This window comes from Pteropus vampyrus, unplaced genomic scaffold (assembly GCF_000151845.1).
Source record: "Pteropus vampyrus isolate Shadow unplaced genomic scaffold, Pvam_2.0 Scaffold255, whole genome shotgun sequence".
NCBI classification, from domain to species: Eukaryota; Metazoa; Chordata; class Mammalia; order Chiroptera; family Pteropodidae; genus Pteropus; species Pteropus vampyrus.
This window is the reverse complement of record NW_011889036.1, coordinates 240,447-253,506: the sequence shown is the minus strand read 5'-3', so window position 1 is coordinate 253,506 and position 13,060 is coordinate 240,447. Positions and strand designations below refer to the sequence as shown.

At 37.3% G+C, this 13,060-nt stretch overlaps 1 protein-coding gene and 1 pseudogene across 2 annotated transcripts in view; one reads left to right on the top strand and one right to left on the bottom strand.

The window, feature by feature from the left end:
• Positions 1-13,060, bottom strand: part of LOC105301912 (zinc finger protein 791-like) — a 98,619-nt gene that overhangs the window by 69,397 nt on the left and 16,162 nt on the right. The window contains exons 2-4 of one of the 2 annotated variants that reach the window (XM_011374780.2): positions 9,237-9,363; positions 8,978-9,038; positions 4,707-8,577 (exon numbers count right to left, since the gene is read on the bottom strand). In XM_011374780.2, coding sequence (XP_011373082.1) covers positions 6,840-8,577; positions 8,978-9,038; positions 9,237-9,363 — 1,926 coding nt within the window. In that variant the 3' untranslated portion in view covers positions 4,707-6,839. Of the gene's footprint in view, positions 1-4,706; positions 8,578-8,977; positions 9,039-9,236; positions 9,364-13,060 lie in introns of those variants that run through there. The other variant, XM_023520265.1, reaches the window with a different exon arrangement.
• Positions 10,651-10,750, top strand: LOC111729298 (annotated as a pseudogene).

Sequence of the window (13,060 nt, the reverse complement as noted above, 5' to 3'; positions counted from 1 at the left end):
AGTTATGTGTATACAGTAGTGCATTTTCTTCTGCGTGTGCCTTATCTCCATTTCCCTTTGTGAATTTGGATCTTTGAATCCTCCCCTTCTTAGTCATTGTTGTCTCAATTTGTCCGTATGTATGCTGAACATTCATTAGTATCTTGTTATAATAATTCACTTATTATTTAAGCTATAATGCCGTGTTCTTAGTAAGGGTTGCACTCCTCTGCTTTTATTTGCCTGATAGTCACTTTACTCATTTATTTTTGTTGTTATTATTTTCTTTTAGGTGAGCTGACCCTTTTCAGTATATCCTGTAGTGCAGGTCTTGTAGTGGAGAATTCCCTCAATTTTTGTACGTCTGAAAGTCTTTATTTCTACTTCATATCTAAAGGAGAGCTTAGCTGGATACATTATTCTAGGCTGGTAGTTCCTTTCACTTAATAGTTTAAATATTTGATTCCATTCCTTTCTGGCTTGTAAGGTTTGCGCTGAGAAGTCCGATGATAATCTAATGGGTTTACCTTTATATGTTACCATTTTCATCTCTCTGGCTGCCTTAAGAATTCCATCTTTGTTGTTGATTTTTGGTAACTTTAAAATAATGTGTCTTGGTGAAGGCTATTTTAGGTTGAGATAATTGAGTGTTCTTTTGACATCTTGAATTCCAAGCTCCAGTTCATTCCTTAGATTTGGGAAATTCTTGTCAACTATTTGTCTGAAAATGCTTTCTAGTCCCTGCTCCTTTTCCTCGCCTTCTATAATGCCCATTATTATGTTTCTTCTCCTGATGGTATCAGCTACTTCTTGAATTTCTCTTTCATTACTTTTCATTCTTCAGTTTCTTTCTTCTTCCTTCTGACGCTTTTCTAGACTTTTGTCTTCGATATCGCTGATCCTTTCCTCCATTTGGTGGACAATTTCCCAGGCTTGCTATTTCATTTTCAAACTCTTGCAGTGTGTTCTTCATCTCCAGAAGTTCTATTTGGTTGTTTTTGAGGGTTTCGATCTCCTTGCTCTGCTCATCTAGTTGTTTTTTCAATTCCTGAAATTGTTGATTTGAGTTGTTTTGGATCTCATTGAGTTTTCGGAAGTACCATCCTGAATTCTGTCATTTAAGTTGCATATTTCTATGTCTGCGAGCTTATTTTCTGGAGATTTTTCTTTCTTTCTGAGATGCCTTGTCACTTTGGTTGTTCATGGTGTTTAATGGACTAATTCTCCACCTGGGCATTAATGGAAGTATGTTATGCTGTTTTCCAGAAAGGTTTATTATATAAAGGTCTGTCTGTAGTGTTGCAAAGGAGGCACTTTTCTTTTGGTTTTCAGTAGGTGGTGTCTAAGCCTCTTGGATCCTTGCTTTACATAATGCCTTATAGTACGTGTGGTAGCTCTTATGTCCAGATCCCAAGCTCAGACATGCTGGTGTACAGTTTAGGTGCTTTTTGTTGAGTTTTAGATGTACAGCTTATTTCTGTTTCAAGGGGAGATACCTAAGGACGTCTCTCTTTCTGCCATGTTTTCCGTTGAAATGTGGCTCATAGCACTGGTCACCTGCTAGGAAGTGAAATGTAGCTTACAGGGTTGGCTGCTTTTGCTGCGACTGGAAAGGCCACTCACAATTATGGCTGCTCAGCTGTGAATACTTGGTTCTGAATCACTAGGAGCTGAGCTTGGCAGCAAGCCAAAAATACCTGCCCCAAGCAGTCTGCAGGGTGGTTGGGCGGGGTCTCAGAAAGACTGTGGCTGTCAGATCAAAACAGCCTCAGTCTTGCTGGAAATTTGGTAACTGTTTTAAGTTCCCGTAGATGACCCAGATCACAGCAAGACCAACTGCTGTCTGGGACTGGCCCCCTAGTCCCCGATATCTGCCTAAGTTCGTGTTGGCAGCAGCGATCTGTCTGACCTTATCTCTGAAATGGGGTTCACAGCGATGGCCTCTGTTGCTGAGACTAGAAACGTTGCTCACAATGGCTGTCCCGCTGTGAATATTTCACTCAGAATCACTCAGCTCAGGGCTTGGCAGCCAACCATAAACAACTGCCTCTGGCAGTCTGAAGGTTAGGCGGGGCAGGCTGATCCCCTCAGACCAGCATTTCCTAACGGCTCTGTATAAAGGATCTTCACAATCAAGCTGGTGTGGTCTGTAGGGGGGCTGGCACTAAGGCACAATGGTGGCTGCCTTTCTAGCACTCTTTCTGACTCCAGGTAATGGAGACTATTTCGAAATGAATCCCATTCGAGCATCAGACCCACCACCAATGTCCCGGTTGAGTGTCCGCAGGTCAGAAAACCTTTGCACAGGTCTTTCGACGTCTAGGGGCTCAGTTGCCTTCTGTCTCACCCAGGCAGCCAGAATCCCCTCTAGTTTCTACAGTCAGAGTTATAGGAATCTCCTCTTCCCTGGGCTGGAGAGCCCACGGACTAGACCAGGAACCCCTCTCCTTCAGGAGAGCCTCTGCAGCCTCGCTCTCCCTCCTGGTGATCCTCCACCACCAACGGGTGCAGGTCCAGCCTGATTCGGGACTTTGCCCCTCCTACCACCTTCAATGTGGCTCCTTTATATTATCAGATGTAAGTGTTATGATCAGCTGGACTTCAGGTGATTCTCCACATTATTTTATAATTTGGTTGTAATTTCAATGCGGTCCTGGGAGGAGATGAACCCTGTTTTCACTTAGTCCGCCATCTTCTCTCTCTCAAAAAAAGTTATTGTCCGAACTATCCCATCTCCACTGTTTCACTTCAGGGTTTTAAAATATAAATTATTAGTTTCTATCATTTTTGTATCTACATTTTTTCATGAATTTATCTTGCCTTTTAAAATTCTGTAAAATATTCTTCAATGGAAAAAAATGATGTTCACTTAGATTGAAAACTTTTCTCAAGGAGTGATAATCACATTCGTCATCTTGTGTTTTATGAGAAGGTAGCTCGATAATTCCCTGTTGACTTTGTTTAAATGGATTTTTGTCTTCTGTGATAAATTTTGTTGTTTACCAGTAAATAGAAAAACAAAGCTTGTTACCCATGCTAACTTCATGTGTCAACTTCTATATTTACACGTATTATCTCATTACTAAAACGTTTTGGCAATTTTATATTTTGCACAGTTAGCTAACTTTGTATGTCATTTCCTTCTTAAAGGTATCATGCAGAGCTGTCATAAGATTTAGGTTTTAAGTCATTTGCATGTGACTATCAAATCACATTTTGGTAGTCTCTGAATAATAATAATAATAATAATAATAATAATAATAATAATAAACCCACCAAAACAATGCCCAAACTCATGATCATATATCCTTTATACTAAATGTTTAACAATTGCAAAAATGAAGATGAACCATAAGTATATCTTTATCTTTATAGGGAATCTTTCCTGTTAATCACAAGAATGCAGGACTTTCTTGCTGTGCTCTATTTACTTCTATACTCAAGCAGTTCCTGAAACAGTGTTTAAATACATTGCATGGTAAAAATTCAAATTACCAACATTGACACCGTCACTCACTGAGGCTCCTACCCTGACAGCAAAGATATAAACACATTCCAGCCTCTCTACTATCTCGCATGTCATCGTTTACTTTCCTTCAAAGCCTTTGTTTCCATCTTATAAACCAACGTTTACCATTTGTAATTATCTCTTTTCCCATAAAAATATAAGCATCAGGATTGCAAAAACTTGTTTCCTGCCTCTATATCCAAATCCGCCAGCGCCTTGATAATTTGTGCTGCATCGAGTGTTTTGACTCGAAAGTGCATGGCAACGAGAGATGTTGAAACATTAACATCCGTAGTCTCTGAGCAAGAAAGCCTTGATTGGGATAGTGGTCCTTTTTCTCCCAGGCTAGGTTTCTGTTCTCTCAAATTTACCTAAACATATAAACCTCAGTTGAGTCAAAGAGGAAATATTTAAAATATTATGTAGTATACTCAGAAGCACATTTATATATTTTAACCGAAGTACTTTATGGTAAACTGTGTTGCCAAGGGAAATGCAAAAGCTGTTGTGAAGGACCAGGTGCTGGTGACTTCGCCTTCACTGCAAAGTCACCTTTTTTCATCACGGTCATTTTGACCATGATGAACTAAGACATTTATAAGTGTATTTTGTAACCATATACCTAACAATGTTAAAAAATAAAGTTCTAAATCTCAAAATGACTAATATCTCCAACCCTCTTCTTACTAACATGACTAACTGGGGCTTCTTACTAATTTAGTTACACTACATTGTTTTTGCCTTGTAGAAAACGATTATGATCACCAGTGATAATAAGGTCTACCTTCCCTGAGCATTAAATACACAAAAATGTCTTTTGTCCTTTAATAGCAATTGAACTCTCAAACACAAGCCAAAAATCATATAAGAAGTCATTTGCAGCACCACATTACTCTAATACTCAGAGTTTGTGGTCATTCTCATTAGAATTCATTACATCCCTCTTTTTGACTACAGGTGTGATCCCGTGGGTGACTGGCAAGAGGGCACTGATAAAAATCATGATTTGAGCCTTTATATTAAGAAAGAATAAAAAATAAATTTCATGATAAAATTTGCAACTATAAAAGAATACAAAATTTGTCTGAATAAAACACCTGAAACTGTATGCACATATTATTGACACATCCATGTTATATATATATGTGTGTGTACATATGTATATATATGAGTGTATATATATGCATGTATATAAGATTATATCAAGAAGACTGCAAAGTTTCTGGAAATCCAGTTATAATGGAACATTTTCACATATCCTCTCAACATGTGAAAAACACATTAGTTAACATTTGATGACTTAAAAAAGTTTAAAATATTTCTAAGAAATAAATGAAGAAGTGTTCCTTTGATAGAAAATAGCACGTACATTTAATCACATACAAGCAAACATAATTTAAAACATCCCAAAGGATCACAATGAGCTAAAAGTGACAGGAAACAGCAAGTCTTCCTGACAGGAGGAAGGTGCTTATTCTCAAATGGAAGGACCAGACAAAGGCAGCTACTGTCCAGTGCAGCAAAGAAACAACCTCCCATGTTGTTCTTTTTGAATGAACCATTGTAGATGTCATGAGAAAAACATAGGAATACTTTTAACAGCATAAGGTGTTTCCTATACAAATTAGGTCTTATATGTATGTAATCTAGAGAAGACGGGATTCAGACAATATTCGCAAAAAAGGAAACTGAGTTAGTTTCATGGTGGACTACTCAAGAAGTCTTACAGAAAAATCCAGACTTTGATGGATCTTTGATGTGGATTTTGTGAAAACAACAGTGAAAACACACACCTCTAAGAAAATGGAATCAAAAAGTTGAGGACACTTTTAATAGGAAAAGCAAAGAATATGAAAGATTAGCTGAAAGATGATTTCTTCAAAGCTCCTAAATATCTGCCCTTCTTCTGATATGATGGCTTCAAAATATAATTAATTCTTTCTTAACTTCTGGCTTCCAAATGTATGCAAGGCTCTTGGTGAATTCTATCATGAAACCATAAAGGGAATAAATTCTGAAAAATCTAATTTGTAATATTACCCTTGAAGGGGGATGCCTACAATTCTAGATTTATTCTATGACAGGTCTCTATTGTTAAAGTCTATCCACCACATACAGTCAAAAGGAAGGACAAAAAAGAAAGGCTGAAACAAGAAAAAAATTATATTCTTTCATAAACTTATTATACATAACTTATTCCAAATGAATTGATATGGAAAATAAAAAATGCTCTTATAACTGCCACCCCCTCCCCACGAAATCTTTGGCAGTAACAAAGTTAGTTAGGATGTATACAGGGAACTAGGCATATGCAGGAACTGTCACTAGGCCAGTAAAAAAACCCAAATACTAAACTGTCATTTTTAAATGGAGCCTTAAAATGTAACCAATACAGTATTATAAAAATTGAACTTAATTGCATATTACAAATATACTTCAGTTCATTCATGGATCCAACAGATTTCAAAGGAGAAAGAAAAAATAATAACCGATTTAAGGAAAATGCAATTCCTATTAATCTTATGTATTACAGTTGAAAGACAACTCAGAATTACCTCAATAATCAGTTCATAAATTAGTAAAAATCCACATCCCAACGATGCCCTTTGCAAAGAAGCTGGATAAAACATATTTAGACATTTAATAACAACTCTCATGTGAAAAGTTTTCTGGAACATTAAACGTGGCTTAATTTCCATCAAGTTTTTTCATGATACTTATATTTTATTCGGTGAATTTTCTCTTATAAGGATGTGAATCGATTGAAGTCTTTCCCACACTGTTTACATTCGGGTTTTATCCAGTGACCACTTTCATACCTTCAGAAAAAATTGGGATGATCAAGCTTTCCCTACATTGCGAACATTCAAATGGCGTGTCTACAGTGTGCACTCTTCTGTCTTCAAATGGTTTGTAACAAATAATGGCTTTACCAATGTTGACATTCATCTGGTTCTCTCCAGTGTTGAGTTCTCTCATGCAGACCAAGATAACTGGAATAACCATGCATTACTGCATTTTGTACACTCGACAGTTTTTCTCCACTGAGATTTCTTTCATGTATTTGGAAACATAGATGAGAACTGAAAGCTTTACCACATTGCTCAATTCACAGGGTCTCTCCTGTCTTTATGCGTGTTGGCAAGAAACTGTAAAATCCATAGGCTTTTCATTTCGTGTTTCTGTTCAATATGAGTTCTTTAGAGTGTTTCTAAGGAAATATAATCCCTGCAGGCTTTACTGCCATTTTTACATTCACAGAACGTCTCTGCAGTCTGATTTTTCATGTTTTTGATGATAGCTAAAACACCTGAAAGTTTGAGTCTATTTTTCACATTCTTAGGGTTTCTCTCTAGTGTGATTTATTTTTATGTTTGCGAAGAGAACTGTGATAACGAAATGCTTTAGTACACTGCTTACATTCGTAGGGTTTCTCTCCAGTGTGAATTCTCTCGTGTGTTTTTAAGAAATGGGACTCTCTGAAGGCTTTACCACACTGTTTACATTCATAAGGTTTCTCTAAAGTGTGTATTCTTTCATGCGTTTGAAGATAACTGACACAACTGAATGCTTTACTACACTGCTTACATTTATAAGGTTTCTCTCCAGTGTGAGTTCTCTCATGTGTTTGTAATTTACAGTAATCTATGTAGGCTTTTCCACATTCCTTACATTTATAAAGTTTCTGCTCAGTGTGCATTATTTTATGTTTACTAAGAGAACTGGGACAACTGAATGCTTTAGTACACAGCTTACATTTGTAGGGTTTCTCTCCAGTGTGAGTTCTCTCGTGTGTGTTTAAGGAATGGGACTCTCTGAAGGGTTTACCACACTGCTTACATGCATAAGGTTTCACTCCTGTGTGCACTCTTTTATGTTTGAGAAGAGAACTGGGACAACTGAACGCTTTACTACATTGCATACATTTATAGGGTTTCTCTTCATTATGGATTCTTTTGTGTTTTTGTAAGTAAGAGTGATCTCTGTAGAATTTACCACACTGTTTACATTCATAGGGTTTCTCTCCGGTGTGAGTTCTTTTGTGTGTTTGCAATTTACTGTAATCTCTGTAGGCTTTTCCACATTCCTTACACTTACAAAGTGTCTCTACAGTGTGAGTTCTTTCATGTCTTTGAAGATGACTGAGACGACTGAATGCTTTAGTACACTGCTTACATGCGTAGGGTTTCTCTCCAGTGTGAGTTCGCTCATGTGTTTGTAATTTACGGTAATCTCTGTAGGCTTTTCCACATTCCTTACATTTATAGAGTTTCTGTTCAGTGTGAATTTTTTTATGTTTGCGAAGAGAACCTGGACAACTAAATGCTTTACTACACTGCTTACATTCGTAGGGTTTCTCTCCAGTGTGAGTTCTCTCGTGTGTTTTTAAGAAATGGGACTCTCTGAAGGCTTTACCACACTGTTTACATTCATAAGGTTTCCCACCAGTGTGTAATTTTTCATGACTTCGAAGGTTACTGAGATACCTGAATGCTTTAGTACATTGCTTGCATTTATAGGGTTTCTCTTCAGTATGGATTCTTTTGTGTATTTGTAAGTAAAAGTGATCTCTGTAGAATTTACCACATTGTTTACATTCATAGGGTTTCTCTCCAGTGTGAGTTCTTTGATGTCTTCGAAGACTACTGAGACAACTGAATGCTTTAGTACACTGTTTACATTCATAGGGTTTCTCTCCAGTGTGAGTTCTTTCATGTCTTTGAAGATAACTGAGATGACTGAACGCTTTAGTACACTGCTTACATTCAAAGGGTTTCTCTCCTCCATTGTGATTTCGTTCATGTTTTTCAGAACTTTGGAGATAACTGAGAGCTCTCACACTCGCCTTACATTTATATGGCTTCTCTCCATGTTTCTGATACTCATAGGGATGGTATCCAGTGTGATATCTGATGTGCCTATTACAAGATGAATGCTGTATGAAGACTTCCCTACGCACACTGTGTTCCCATGGTTTTACTCTAGGAAAAGTTCTCTTCTTGTTCAGACTGAGATTTGAAATAAGGCTGAGGTTTTCCTCACACTGACCACTCGCTTCACTTTCACAGATTCTCTCTTCTATATGACTTCTGTAAAAATCCAGATGAACATTGTTCATGAATTCTCTATTAATATTTTAGCATTTTGTAGCATATTTGAACTACATTTTTATGATTTATAGCAAAAGCGCAGGTTTTCGGCTGCCTAAGTTGGCTGAATTAAAGATACTAAATTCTCCACAAGAGGACTTCACCCTTGCAATTATCAAAACAGTAATATTCACATATAGAGTTTATTAGTATTTTTTCCTAGTGAACTATTTTGCAAACACGAACTATCTATATCATATATAAGAAAGTAATTTGGTCAAAAAATTTTCAGAAATATAATAAATTTGAAGGGGTTCTTTTGTTTGCTTCTTTTTAAAATTTTGTAGCATACCAGGTTGCCCTCATATAACACTGGCTTAATATTGTGCATGTGACTCACCTCAGTTTTCTCTCCTGGTTTTTGTACTGATCTTCAATGTCATAATCTTCCATTCTTTTTCCTAAAAGCAGACCACAAAAAATAATTCCAAAGTATTAAAAATTATAGGAAAATTATTAGATTTTAGTTCTGTGGTGAGCTGTGACCATCCCGTTTATTTATGTGTCCTGCGTTTCCACATTCCTTGTCTTAGAACAATGTTGATAAGCAACAAACACCTCACCTCTAATTAACAAGGTGAAGATGAAGTCACGCATACCTACTGAGGCCAGGTTCTCGAAGGTTTCCCGCATCACATCTCTGTAGAGTTTCTTCTGCGAAGGGTCCAGTAAAGCCCACTCCTCCGGGGTGAAGTTCACAGCCACATCCTCAAAGGCCACTGAGTTCTATAACATCCCAAATATGTGTATAGTAAAAGTTTTAAGACTGATAGCACTTGACACCTATACTCCATGTATAGACAAGTTACCTATGATTCCGTCATCACCAAACATTTATTTTACAATTTGATCATCAAAAACTTGCTCTCGGTCCACACTTACTTCCTCATTATTTTAACAGCATCACGAATTATAATACATTTTCACTGTGATCACATTACATTTTATTTTTCTCTAATGGCAGGGTCCACAGCATGTTGGGAAACAACAGAAATGCTATACAAATGAAACAAATATTATTTTAAAATCACAAATTTATGAGAAAAATTCTTTCTTCTCTTTCCTTATTCCCCACCATTTACAGCACTCCATGAAGCAGTGGGTCATTTCTGCATGTGGTTTTAATAAAAACGTAGTGAAGAACTGGAAGCTTTTTCTTCTATCCCTATTTCCAAACATGCGAGTCCAGGAGGCCAGTGGAAATTCAACTTTTAATAAACCCTTTTTAATAAAATAAGCTGGCCATATCGTCTTACAGTTGTCTAGACCATTAGGAGTATTGGCATACTTTGTACTATTTTCCTTAACTTTATTGCATTTTCATCAACATCAGGACAAGAACTTCCACCAGAATAAAACCTTAAGACTTACTAAGAGGCTCGGGTGATGGTTAGCATTTTGTAGCATTAAAGTATTTTAATTAAAGTATGTACATTGGTTGTTTAGACATAGTGCTAGTTCACACTTAGACTACAGTAAAGTATAAACATAACTTTGATATATACTGGACATCCACAACATTCATGTGACTTATTTTATTAATATTCACTTTATTGCCGTGGTATGAAATCACACCTGCAATATCTCCGAGCTATGTCTATAATGAGATACAACTGGCTAAATGGAAATATTCTTGTTGGGATGCATTGCTTTTACCTTGTGTAATATTTATCACAGACTCAGTTCTTCCTTTCTCTCTCTGTAGGATTTTATGGTGTAGACGGTTATTTGGAACTTAGAGCACAGATATTAGGAAGAAGGCATGACAACTTAGACCACAAAATCCCTATACTCAGGTGCCTCAGGGCTACTTCCAGCCTATTTTTGGCACGCATAGGCACACATGGAGATAATAATATGGTTTTGCAAGAAAAAGCACTTCGGGATAACAGTCGATCCTAAGCCTTGCTGACACTGAGGCACAAGTTAATAGCTACAGATCGCAAAAGAGTTCATTCACGTCCACAATGGTTTTATGGTTAATTTGTCTTTGATTATAACCTATGTAAACGTGTGCTCACTTCAGCAGCACGTATATTAAAGTAGGAACAATACAGAGAAGATTAGCATGGTCCCTGCTCAAGGATAACATGCAAATTCATCCCATATTTTAAGAATAGAATAGAATAGAATAGAAAAGTAAAAATAGGTAAAGATGTCAGCAGTGCTTTCTTCCAAAAGAACATTTCAATGTCTACTCTCTAATCAGGAAGAAGCATTTCCAGCCACTCTAGAAGCTGTCCGTCCTTCGTCGGTCATTGCCAAGCTTCTCCATGGAGTAAAGAGCATGATCGCTCAACCCTAGAGCATAAGAATACCTCAGCAGATGACACCACACATGGCCAACGGGGTATGAAAGGGTTTATTGATTCCATAATTGAGTCTCTAGGGAGAGTAAGGTAGAACTTTCAAACAGGCATGAAATAGAGAACGAGGAAAGGTACACAGACTTGTTTTGCGGTTAGGGGGTGGACTAAGGTGAGCGTTCGCACACAAAGGTGAGAGTTTGCATGGATTTTAATCTCTGCTACCCCAAATGAGGGAATATTAAGGCTTTCTTATCACCTTGTACAGATGTGGGGCACAAGGCAAAGAAGGAGGGATGAGGCTCTAAAGCTGTCAGCAGTAAATGATAAAAAAAATGGAGTCCGAGACTTCTGGTTTCTGGTCTGGCATTTAAATAACTTAGAAGCTGCCATTCCCTACCTCTCCATAAAAAAAAAAGCAAAGGAATAAACTTATTTTCACAGATCCATCACAGAATTGAGATAACAGGATAACCCAATGTCTCCATAACTAAGAAAGAAAAAATAAACAAGTCTTTCTGAAACATACCCCAGATATTCAGTTCTTAATATAGCCTGTACTCAACAAAAAAATCGACTTCAGCAGTCTCATGCAAAGGCAAAAAAAAAGAACAAAAAGAGAGAACACAATATCCATGAGCCCTAGGATAACATGCTTTACACGAAAAAAAGTTTAAAAACACGTTATGGGAATATATGAAAGAAAACACAATAAAGAACAGAAGAAAGCAGTGAAGTAACAATACTGAGATTTTCCTAAATTTTACAACAGACAGCACACTATAGATCCAGGAAGCTCAGAGAACACTCAATATTATAAACTAAAGTGCAGAACCAAGTACATCACATACAAACTAGATAAAAAAAATCAAGACAAAGAATATATTGAAATAAATGAGAAGAAAAAAGCACCTCAGTCATTAAAAAACAAAGATTAGAACTAAATCAGGCTTCTTTTCAAAAGAAGTGTGAAGAGAAATATTTCAAGGTCTGAAAGAAAAGACCAGTCTCCTACAATTGTGTCAAGCAAAATTATCCTTCAAAAGTGAAGAAATAAAAACTATCTGAGACAAGGATTGCAGGAATTGTTCATTAGTACATCCACTTAGAAATACATTCAAAAATTCATCAGAAAGAAAGTAAATGATAAAGGTGGGGAGTTACAAAAACATGAAAGTTAAAAAGTATTTTGTAATTTTTTAAATTAATGTAACAGATGACACTTTGCTGAAAGTAATATTATCAACAATTTATTTGGCGATTATAAGCTTATGGACAATTGAGATAAATGATAACAAGGTTACAGGGACAAAGAGGAGAAAACTAGGAGACAGTATAAGGTACTTGCACAACCAGTGAAGTGGTATATTATGACTTAACATAGGAGATGATTTAGATGTAAATGTATAATGAAAATTCAAGAGCAATCACCAAAATAGTTTTTTAAAGTATGTGAAATTGATATCCTAAGACAGTAGAAAAAGATAATCAGGTAAAATACTCAATTAAAGCCAAAGAATGCAGAAAAAGTTAGAAAACAAAATAAAACAGAGAACAAGGCCAACATAGACAGGAAGTAAGGATGTCAGAAGCATGGCCCCTTGAACTCTCCCCTTGAGACTACAAGTTGAACAGCTATAATCCAATGGAAGATTTCCAGCCTAACACATTAACACTTCTGAGATCTGCTCATCAAAGCATCTGAAGGCAAATTGGGCAAGCAAGGGAGGAGGAAACAGATTGCAGCATGCATTCTATGTAGCCCTGAGCATTTCTGCCTGAGTGATCAGCATATATTACTGGGGAACCCAGTGATCAGGGAAGAGACAGAATACAGAGGTATGGCAGCTGTGCTCTAGCACCTGCTACTGCCAGGCAGAAAACGGAGACAAAGAGCCTGGCTGCCTCTCCCCACCCTCCCAGAGGATGCCTCCCTGCACTCTCCCAGAACTAGGAGCAGGCCCCAGAGGAAGCTGCAGGAGCAAGTGTCAGACTACAGACCAGGAAGTCTGGAGCCCCAAGAACTAACAGACAGGTTCTGAGTAGCAGATACACACTGAGGCTGGTCCCATTGGCAAGAGTGGAGATACAGAGGGGAGGCAGCTGAGGCCTGGCGG